A 12,397-nucleotide genomic window follows, 5' to 3' on the forward strand; every position below is an offset into this window, starting at 1 on the left:
AACTATTTATCTATGTCTCTGTTTCTCTCTCATTTTCTTTATGTTCTTATCTACAGAAAACAAAATTGTACAAAATTATTCTATAAACAGAATGCTTTTATTCCAATTGAAATTTAATTATTTTCGAGGGAATAAGATTTTTGTATAAAATATATTCACACTTTTTGAATTAGACTATTCGAAAGAAGTAGAACGTTTGTTATTTTCATCGTACATTTATAACACGTATACGTAATATAATAGCATTCATCGTATACTCTTACAGAAAAAAGGAAAGTACGCGTTATCACATTAATATCGTATCGAACGAAGAACGTTGCGGTATCAGAGATCCTCACCAACGTATTTTTATTTTTATATAAAATTATAGTCATTAGGGGTCCTGTTGGTTCGTCAATTATCGTCAAATTATCACGTTTAATAAAAATGAATTTTCATTTGAAAATCGACCGATCTTTTCTTTAATATATTTTTCTTTCTTTCTTTTTTATCGTTTTATTTTGTTTACCTATCCTTCATACTTGTTATGCGTAAACATTCTGACGTGAGTGATAATAGTACTAAATTACTGGAAATCATTGTAAAAAGACAGTTCAAGAGATTTGTTAAAAATTATCTTAGAAAAGAAAGTGTTTCTAAATTCAATCCTGCGTAATTACCAAATCTTGTTTTTCTTTTCCTCTTTTTTTTTCCTTTTTAATTGAAACTTCGTAGACGATGATAATGACAAAATTTTATGAAATGACACGAAAAAAGAAGAAGCATAATAAAACTTACAATTAAAAGAAATTATGGAAGCTTCTAGTGTTAGTGTAATATGTATGTGTATATGTGTTATGTACGATGAGATACGTCTATCAAATAGTTATTACGATATGTTTTTCTTTATAGAAGAATGAATGGGAATATAAAATATCTTGATAATGTTCAACATATATTAAATGATTGTTAATTAATCAAAAGAAATATATATTTAATTTTTTTAAAAGCACAAAGTATAAGATCCATATACCATCCTCTTCAAAATTTTATGGTAAACTGGTATGTTGTCATTTATGTAAATTCTTTTATTGATTGTTATTTATATCCGAATATTATTTTCATTATGCATATGGGGTATTCCATATCAAATCAACCACATTTGACTCTGACCCTTTTCTCGAAAGTACATTTAAAAACAAAAATTATTTTTAAAAAACGTCTCAATAGGTTGAATTTTGAAGAAGTTATAGCCATTTTTTCAAAAATTAATAATTTTTTTGGGGTTTGGTAAAAAACTTTGAAAAAAATTTTGAGAACTGTTTTTCATAGGGTAGAATAGAATAAAAAACTTTCAGCCAAATCGAAAAGGGTCAGGGTCAAATGTGGTTGATTTGGTATGGAATACCCCATAGTAGCTAGTAAAAGTACCTAATCCAAGTAGCCTAGGAAAAGTCAGATAATAAACAATTCAATAAAAGAACTTTCATAGAGGACAACGTGCCAGTCTAATGGTGAATTTCGAAGAAGATGGTACATCGTATTTGTATTTCGTGCTTTTAAATTGCAATATACATTTTTTTTAATCAGTTAAGTGTGGCGATCAGTGCGCAGAGCGCGCTCCGGTGTGTGTCGCGATAATGAAGCGATGCGGATATAGTCGTCAAACACAGAGTAAGTGGCGCTTTTAAAATATTGGGTCAAAAAGACGACTTTATTTTAAAAAATGAATAATTTTGTTAATAATGTACACACAGTTTTTAATATGAACATACATGATACGTAATAATCGGAAAAATTAGAGAAAAAATCGAATATTTATAAAAGTTAAAAATTTATTTTTGACTTTTTTTTGACCTCTAAACATTTTAAACATATTAAAATTTACGAATATAATTTAGTTTTCGCTATCAAAATTACAATTTAAACATCAAATTGTAACAAACTTTTACGCATGACGGATATAGACGTCATAACACAAAATTTTGCCACATCTTCATGACGGATATAGTCGTCAAACACGCTTAATTGGTTATTTATCGATCATTTAGAATATATTGAACACTCTAACGTACTTTATTAATATTTTGTATTATTTAAACTAAAAAATACATTTGTTATAACATTTTCAGATCATTGATGACTTTCTGCTTGAAAATTTTATCTAATAAAATATTAGATCGAAATTATTTAATTATTATTGTTTTTTTTTCATGGTAATCAAGTTGCTTGTTTCGTCTGGTTAGCAATAAAAAAACATTAAAAAAACAAAAGAAGAAAGAGATTCTTCACTTTCATCGATCCTCCAAGTGATCTCACTCCCGTAATTAGATTTCCTCGTATCGATTCAGAACTGTTTGCGCTTGCATCGACGAGTATTTTAATAAAAATAGAGGAAATGACTAAAGTCTGGGATTAAAAACGAGAGAGGGAGAGAGAAAGAGAAAGGGAAGTAGACAGAGTACTACCTCAAAAAAGAATATGGATTTATTGTATCATTCATTTCTCACGATATAATTAGTGTAGGCTCGTCAATTACACATGTAAATAATTTCTAATGTACAGTATGTGACTTGGAAACATCTTAAAAACATATTTTTTTACTTTTAATTATTAATTACAAAATATTTGAAGTATTTTCCTAACTCAATTCAAAGATAATAGTTTACAGAGTAAAAGTTATTTATCATTTTATAAGATAATTTATGACAATTGATACAATATAATATTTAATAAATAATATTTAAATAACATTATTGTATTTACAAATCATTCATAATAAATTTAATAATCCTTATTTTGATACGAATTCTTAAATTGATCATTTCTTATTGACTTATTTTATTTTACTATAATAAATCTTGATAATTTATGACAATTCAATATGACATAAATAATATATTTTCTTGTATTAGATATTATTCTTGAGATAAATTTGATATAATTTACTTTGATATTAATTATTAAACTAATCCTTTCTCATTGAATTCTCTTATCAGACAAACCAACGCAATAGCATTCCAACTACTTCTCGTTTGAGGGTTAGTTCCTCTTAATACTTGAGAGTCAGGAGGAATCTAGTAAAGTTTCTAAACTGGCATATTCCATCTTATTGTTAGTGTTATATATTCACGACGAATTCTACGTGAGTTAGTATTATCGATAAGACGAAACATTTCCGGAATGACTTATTCTTCACACTTTTCCCTGAGCTTTCGAAAGAAAAAATTTCTAAGTGCTTTAAATACTAACTTAGAACGACATTTTCTTATCTTCTTTCTCTTTTCCCATAGTTGTTCATAGTTATTTTCATGCAAAATATTACGCAATCATAATTACGTTCAACGATTTAAATTATTTCATTATTAAACTACGAAAAGATCTTTACCGTAGATATGAATTTATTTCTACGAAAATAATATCTCACAATCAGTTCGGTGCAAATGTCACTTATCCGATGATAAAATAGACTTAATGGAAATTTAATTTAGCAGACTGCATGCATCAATGACTCATAAGAAAGAAATTTAATCGTTGATCTAAACTCGTCGTCTTTCGTCTAGTTTTCAAAATTCGATTATATTCTGATATCGAATGAGTTAACCATCTGATCGATCAATCGTTCCTTCCTTTAACAGCTCTCCCCCTTCCCTCCCTCTCTCCCTCTCTCTCTTTGATAGGTTGAAGGTTCGAATCGATAATCGAATAGCTAATTAACTTAATCGTTGGTAAGCTTTCAATATGGAAAACGGGCTGATGATGATCTATCGTAATTTGGTCAACTTTTGCTCGATGGTTCTAAGATATAAATTATTTCCTTTCATATTAACTCATACGTTGTTGTATCTTAATGTAAATAAATTTGTAACAATAATGTTAAGAATATATAAATATTCTTCCTGTGTAATTTAATTTAACACAGGAATCGTATTCTATTTCCAAGAATGAAATAAATTCTTTTTTCTTTCTTCTACGAGATAAAAATATATATATCCATATATATAATTATATCCAAGAATTGCAGTAAACATTAGCATATTTTTTTTCATTATGGTTTGCAATGATAATTTTGCCTGTCAACATATTCATGTGGTTGTAAATTGAAATTAATCTAATTGTAAAGCAAGTATAATAATTGAACAATGGGAACTCATTCGAATGTATGTAAATATGAATATACATACTAATTAAAACTCATTCATAAGTAGCACTGATTAATAAATTTATTTTATATTATCAATATGACGAGTCCAATAAAAAGCAAAGCAATTAAAGGTGTGACTTATTTTTTTTATTTAGATTGATATCAAGATATTTGTATCGTTTGTCACGTAGAATCCTTGTTGACTCATCCATCATTTGAACATTATCATGAATTACATTCGCAATCTGTATTTAATTCAAATGAAAAGTGTAATTTTAAAATTGTCAACGTAATATCCATTTAAAATGCCACCAGTAGTTTTTTCTGAGAAAAATAGGAAACCATTTTTTATGACTTATTTTATCCAGTTTTTATCATGAAACATTTTTTTTGAAAATATCCTAAGTAATCGTGTGTGTATATATATATATTATTCGATTAATTAAATATTCTATTAGTTTGGAATATATCATAGATAAAAATATTCCAATAATATATCAAAGTTCGTCGATGATTAAAATTTGATATAAAGTTTGCAAATACTTTCAATTTTACTATTAAATTGGAATAACTAAAGTGACCTGACCTACTAACTATCAAAGTATTCAGTATAGATTTTGATATACCAGGAACAAGATACCAACGATAAAAGTATTATCTTGAAACCTTAAAACATTTTAATGTCCTTTACACGTTGATCGGATGTAAGGTTTTGGTGCTTTTACTAGTAGCAAGGTCATGAAAAAACAACGTACAATTGGCGAAACTTTCATAATAAATATTGAAAGTATTCGTTCGCATAATTTGATATTATTGCACATTAGTACAGTAATCAATGTTACCTTGTTATTACTTGCTATTTCATTATTATGCAATTAACGCGTCATCGAGTAACAAATTGATGGTTTAACGTGCCACTTCAGATGATGCCGGCCATTTAAATTTTCTTTAAACGATTATTACTTATTCTCTAATCTACGTATAAATGTATTTTCACTAAAATATGATGTTAATGATTCATTCATATCTAAACATATAAACTAAACGATATGTTGCACATAAATTAATAATTCAAGTAATCGAGTATATACGTGGATGGGGTAACTAGTTTTGGAGCCTAACATAAAAACAATTTTTTTCTTGACATAGTTTTAAGATTTATTTGTTTGTTTGTTTGTTAAAGAATAGGATTAAAAGTGTTCAATTTACTTTCGCATATAACTGTAATCAATTTTTTTACCGACATAAATAATTATATTTATTATGTTCTTATTATTATGTCCTTGAAAATTTTGTGTATAATAATAATAATTAATAATTAATAATAATAATAATAATGCAATTATCATATTATATTTGTTTGAGAAATTGAATTTATGTTTTAGGGAAGAACCTCTACAATAACGAGCACGTAGCAATAAAAATGGTAAGATCATTTGAAATTGAATATATTTCTTTTTGTTGTTAGTAATAAAATAAAATCAAATCAAAAGAATAAGAATGAAAGTGAGAGAGAAAGAAATAATCTTGTAAAACCACAAAATCGTATTACATTTTCTACATCCAATTTAAAATAAAGAAATCGCTTAAACTTAAAATTACATTAGATCTTGGAAAGCGTTGCGTCAGAGAAAGAACATCGTTTTTGTAGCTCCAAAGTCTTTCTAACTCTTTGTTAATTTTTTCTTTTTTTTTTAAATATAGAAGTATAAATCTGATAAGTTAACACGATTTTCTCTCATTACGATGTTACAGGAACCAATGAAGTCAAAGGCGCCACAGCTACATTTAGAATATAGGTTTTACAAATTATTAGGTACACATGGTAAGTGTTAATCTTTAACGATATTTCATATTTTTAAGTTTATTTAATCTAATGATTATTTTATTGTATTTTCATAAAAGAAAAGACTTATCATTTTCATTCAAAATTTTGATACATTCTTTATTTCAAATCAAACATCATGTTTACAAAGATTCGATAATAGAATTATAAAGAATATATGTATGTTGTTCATTTTTATTATTATTTAACGTATGCATTTCAAAGTGACTATAATATCTTCAGAGAAACACTTAGATGCTGTTAGAGATATTTGAGTAGGTTCCAACTGAATGTGTTTTTAGTCTCACGTGGGAAGAAGGCCAGGATGATTAAGGGCAACTCATGAATGATTATCTTGACACTTTGCTTTATAAGCTAAATGTATCATTTAATTCGAAGATAATATTATATTTCTATGCATTGTTATCTTTTTTTAAATTGGATTTATTATTTCAATTATATATATATTTTTTGTGACAGTCGAATGGAATGGTGGATACAATCAAAAACATTGTAACATTTTTAATTCGACGAACATAGATTTTGTCTTGAACAAAAATAACAAACGCGTATCATTGGGGGATGGGGTTGGGTTCAAGGACGTTTTACTTTATTCATATGTATAGTTAACAATGTTCGTGCAGAGGGTATACCGGAGGTGTATTACTTTGGCCCATGTGGGAAGTACAACGCTCTGGTAATGGAACTTCTCGGACCAAGCCTAGAAGATCTCTTTGACCTCTGTGGGAGAAGGTTTACCCTCAAGACCGTTCTTAACATTGCCACACAACTTGTAAGTATAAACGTATTTTTTAATTATACCAAATTTTCATAATAATTCTTTTAACAATTTATTAAATATTTTTTTTTATCATTTTGATGTGACGCATTTTTCGGTGTAACCGCGATGCGTTATTTATGGGAAAACAAATTCGGAGATTTCTCGGTGCATTTTATTTCGTAATTTGCGTAAAATAATATTTTTTTTATTATACCTGAGTAAGAGCTAAATAACTATTTGAGAATATAGAGCAAATGATTATTTTAAACGGTTTTTCGTGTTTTACATTTACGCATTGGTTTCGTGAAATCAATTATCTGCCGTAAAAATTGAGGGATTATTTTATATATTATTTTTCGTAGAAGAATACCGAAGCTTACAATTACTCGGGGATGTCTTTTCTTCCGGCAATGTTTATTTTTATTGCAAACAAGATTACTCGAGATTGTTTTGTTAATAATTTCGCGCTTAGTATACTTTTAGACTTGGTGTTGGCGTTACATTATTCTTTCTTTGCTTTAATTCACGTTGTTCCGTTGAATAATTTTAATAATATCAATTTTCATTTTATATTTCGTCGCTTAATTAATATGGAAACTCACGGGTTCTGACAGGGAATAATCATGAACGTGCGTCATTAAAGGTAGAAGTAACAGCACCTGTCAAACGGATATTCATGTTAGTGACATACGATCAACAACCTGCTATACGATCAACCAAGTCTATGGTATATAGCGATGAAAGGGTTAACAAGGATATGCGTCATGATCTATAATTTGAAAAAAATGTCTAAATAAATTTATTAATATTTATTAAATTTAACGTTAAATTTTATATCTTTTATTATATAGTATAATATCGATATATACAGGAGTGGGATGAAAAGTTTTGTGTCTATTTTTTTCTTGCAATTAATTTCAAGACTACGTTGAAAATTTAAAGTTTACTTAACCGAAAAAAGTAATTGTTTGAATGAAAAAAATTAAAAAATATATAATCAACAACGGCCTAGTCACGTTTGATTACTAATTTCTGTCAATTCAATAAAATCAAGCAACGTGGGCATGGCTAATAAAATGAATGGATTCGAAATAGTAAAAACCGTGTGCTGTTGACTCCAAAAGGGCGAGATAAGGACGCGATTTCTATGATAGAATTGAATAGGTGATTAGAATCCGTAATCGGGAGAGTAAAAGAAAGACATAAATAAACATTAATATATTATATGAATTCTTCTTATATTTATATCATATAATTATATGTTTGCTATTTATTTAACAAATATTATATTAATATTTAGGTTAGAAAAACATTAGAAATAATTTATGATTTATTCTGATTCAGCTCCATAGGATAGAGTACGTCCACAGTCGACATTTGATTTATCGTGATATCAAGCCAGAGAATTTCTTGATAGGACGATGTACGACTAAACGAGAGAAAATTATTCACATAATCGATTTCGGATTGGCCAAAGAGTATATAGATCTGGAAACGAATAAGCACATACCTTACCGGGAACACAAGAGTCTTACTGGAACGGCGCGTTATATGAGTATCAACACCCACCTTGGAAAAGGTAAAGGCCGAGTCAAAGAAATAGACTCCTGACATTTCTTTCACATAAAATGTACGCGTAGTAGTATATAGTCCTTGACACATTGTCGATGCCAAGCTAATGTTTCATAAAATGATGTATCTTTCATAATTTATTCTTTATTTTCTTATTTGCATTAAAGATGTATCAAAGAAGTAAATAGAATCAGTGGAAGTTTGATTTTTGTAAATGTTCATTTAAATTAATGATAATTGTTATATATGCAATTTTATCAAACGCATATACAAAAATCAGTTTTGCAAACAGCTTTGAAAAAAACAAATGTTGTATACGGTATGTACAAATTTAATAATATATTTAAAAAAAACATTTTTTTTTCTTATATGTAAACAGAGCAAAGTAGAAGAGACGATCTGGAGGCGTTAGGACACATGTTTATGTACTTTCTACGTGGTAGTTTACCTTGGCAAGGACTCAGAGCTGAAACGTTAAAGGAACGATATCAGAAAATTGGGGATACGAAAAGAGCAACACCAATTGAGGTTCTTTGCGATGGACATCCTGAGGAGATGGCCACGTATCTTAGATACGTACGCAGGTTGGACTTTTTTGAGACACCTGATTACGAGTACCTGAGGAAAATCTTCCTTGATCTCTACGAGAGACGAGGCTTCGTCAACGACGGCGAGTTCGATTGGACCGGCAAGACAATGGTGCGTGCCAAAGGATGACCACGTTCATCTGTGTGTGTGTCCTTGCTTTTACCTCTCCCTTTCTCTCCCCCGCCTCCCATTCTTATATGTATGTGTATGTGTATGTGTATGTGCGCGCGTGTATTTATATGAGTATGTACGTTAATGTATGAAGGACAGAGAGATTGAAAAAGAATAGAAAGAGAGAGAGAGAGAAAGAGGAAAAATCTTTGACGGGTGACCGTGCGTAACATATGAGACGAGAAAAAGAGAGAGAAAGAGAGAGCTGCAAGTACAAGAGTCGATACTGAGGGTACCTCTCGTCGATGAGTTGCCTCGTCTTCTCAACGAAGAAACATTAATGTTCTTTTTCTTATATTCTTTTTCTTCCACCCTTTTATATCGAGTGAAAAAGAGTACAATAATGAATTACTTACTATATAAACACTTTATCATCTCCTATAAGATATATTACGGTATTGTATTATTAAAATTATTTCAAAGTTATTCAATGGCGAGTTTCTTTTTTGTCTGTTTAACAAAATTGTCCTTTTAATTTTTTTCTTTTTGTTCCGAGGTATCGTCTCTTTGGGGTAAGTATATCTATATATATTACAGTTAATGTATGTATTCCAAGCATTGTATAAAATGCTCAGAGGATTTTGGTCAATCTATAAAATGTGATTATTCAGTAGGGTATGTTTAGTACAATGTGTACAGAAATACATTGACCGTAATCTATATATACATACCACGTTCTCTAATCACGTGTTACGTTATCTCTCAAGACAGTACAAACATCCAAGATAATTTCTTGAACGCGAGTCTCCTTATGAATGCTCGACTTGTTTTTTAGTAGTTAACTTTGGTTTCATTGATTTCTTAACGTTTGCATGCTGCCCCAAAATGCACCTATCTCTAGCCACCCAACTTCGAGCAGCTCAGGGTGTTGAGACTTGCAGCGCCTTCTCATGTCGAGAAACACAAGTCAGACAAGGTTGGTGATAATGGTACACGCATTTGGTGATTTAGGTAATGATCACCTCTCAACAACAACAACAACAACGACATCATCATCATCATCATCATCATCATCATCATCATCATCATCATCATCATCATCATCATCATCATCATCATCATCATTATCATTATCATAGCGACGAAAGAACGAACGAGAGAAAGAAAGAAAGAAAGGAAGGAAGAAAGAAAAAAAGGAAGGAAGAAAGAAAGAAAGGAAGGAAGAAAGAAAGAAAGGGAGGGAATAAGAATGAGATAATGAAAGAATGAAAGAATGAAAGAATGAAAGAATGAAAGAAAACGAGTTCCATCCATAGTTTTCAATAATTCTATAATCAAATTCGATTAATGGCAATATTTCTCTTATATCCTTTTACATTTAACGAAAATAAGTGTGATTTAAGTAACTTCGTGTAAAGTAACTTTGTTAAATGTGTTCATTACTACATGTCGAAGTACGTTAACAATAAATAATTTTATATTATTGAATAATCATGTTAATATTTTAATAAGATTTTTTTTGTCTAATTAAAGTTGTCTTTTTATTTCAGTCAACACCAGTTGGATCGCTACAAACGGGCCACGAAATCATCGTATCACCAAATCGCGATCGGCATCCAACAACAACGTATAAGGTATATTTTATTTTCTTTTATCATCTTTCATTCTTTTCGGCATGGATGTGTGTAGTTTAGCGGTTTGTGATACGAATAACAGCATGAAAATATCTCATGAAGATAATTAATAGAAGAGGGAGAGGAGAGAGAGAGAGAGAGAGAGAGAGAGAGAGAGAAATTTAAAGAAAAGATTACTTCGTTTATACTTTTTTTTCCCCATTCTCTTTTTCTTTTTCTTTTTTTAGAGAGACAGATTTGCGTATTACATGTTTTTATCGATCATCGATCATCCGAGCAAAAGAGTGAGATTTAAAACAACAACAAAATAATTTTTTCTGCTTCATATTACACTTTTCCTTGGTATACATGTGTAGGAGTACGATGATTTTGAAGAGGACGTAGTCCTTATGATGGATCAAGTCCGCGTGGAATTGCAAGGCCACTATGTAAGCCACTTTTGATGTACACTTTGAGCGATTTCTTCGTGCATGATGAAACTATCTTATCGATAATGCAGCACGGTTACCCAACTCTCGTAAATATACTTGAATATGATTAACGTTTGTTTTACGATAACGTTCGCCTAATTGAAATTCTATTTTTACAAATATATTTCTATCGTTTGTTACATTATACAATAATAACAGTAATAATAATAATAATAATAATAATTGTTATAATATGCACGAAGAAAATGAAAGAGAAGCTCTTAGACACAAGTGGTATTTAGAATCGAATCCCTTGCGGTATCGTGCTTGATGTATTACGTAAATTCGATACGACCTATCCTATTGCTAATAGTAGATATTATTTGCGCCATTAGAAGTCAATTATATTAATTGTAAACTAAACTCCGATAAAAAAGTAATACAAATATGATTTGTCGTGTTAAATAGCTCATTTTTTTCTCGTAATTAGTCAAAGATAATGGCGACACATTCATAATAGATTATTAAAAAAAGATGTCTATTAATACGATCATTCATTCGCACTGATTATATCATAAGACATATATCTCGTCCTATATTCCTTTTCCTCGTGACGCTGTAATTATCTATGAAATATAATACGAGATAAATGATTTTCATATCATTTTGTTGTCATGTCAACAGCTTTCCAAAATACTGACCGAAATTAAATGAGTGTAGTCGAAATTCGATAATTAGTAAGTCTCATTAGAAATTTTTCAAACAAAAATATAATTTGGACAGACTTCTAATATATTATAATGCGATGTCTATACTTTTGTGTTTCAAATTCGAGAAGATAGCGTTGTCAACGTAATCACTTTTTAAAATAAAATATTCATGCTGATCAAAGGTGATATCTGACATTTGTAATTAGAAAAGTTTGAAATTTTGAATAGCGAAACTTTTCTTCAGGATTATGTCTTTATTACATACAAATATATACACACACAAATGAATAGATATATACGTACACATACATTTCGAATTGTCCTATTTCTAATTATAAACTTTCCTTCGATATCTCCATCGGATTGCTTAACGCGTTGCAATCGCAATATTTGCGTGCTTGTATTCCTTCAGGACGCGACAGGTGGAGGGGCGGGGGGCGGGGGCGTAATAGTCACATGGCCAGATGCAGTGAAGCAATCAGGAGCCGGTGGTACATTGACACCTGCTGATAGGCATGGCTCCGTTCAGGTGAGTCGACTTGCATTCCCAGGGCCCTTTCATTTTTTATTATCTTTTCAATTATTTTTTCGAATTTTTTTTTCTTTTTCGTTTATTTTCTATGATACATTTTTCTCCTCTTTT

The 12,397-nt window shown here is 29.7% G+C and overlaps 1 protein-coding gene across 23 annotated transcripts in view; it reads left to right on the forward strand.

Annotated features, from left to right (window-relative positions):
• Nucleotides 1–12,397, forward strand: part of gish (casein kinase I gish) — a 48,438-nt gene that overhangs the window by 33,616 nt on the left and 2,425 nt on the right. For 10 of the 23 annotated variants that reach the window (XM_015335261.2, XM_015335262.2, XM_015335265.2 and 7 more), the window contains 8 exons: nt 5,509–5,549; nt 5,879–5,948; nt 6,575–6,741; nt 8,074–8,308; nt 8,681–9,000; nt 9,902–9,976; nt 10,551–10,634; nt 12,167–12,283. In XM_015335261.2, the coding sequence (XP_015190747.1) occupies nt 5,509–5,549; nt 5,879–5,948; nt 6,575–6,741; nt 8,074–8,308; nt 8,681–9,000; nt 9,902–9,976; nt 10,551–10,634; nt 12,167–12,283 (1,109 nt within the window). The other 13 variants (XM_015335264.2, XM_015335267.2, XM_089177263.1 and 10 more) reach the window with 8 other exon arrangements.

This window comes from Polistes dominula, unplaced genomic scaffold (genome assembly GCF_049000335.1).
Source record: "Polistes dominula isolate Pdom_NZ unplaced genomic scaffold, Pdom_raw_medaka contig_20, whole genome shotgun sequence".
Taxonomy (NCBI): Eukaryota; Metazoa; Arthropoda; class Insecta; order Hymenoptera; family Vespidae; genus Polistes; species Polistes dominula.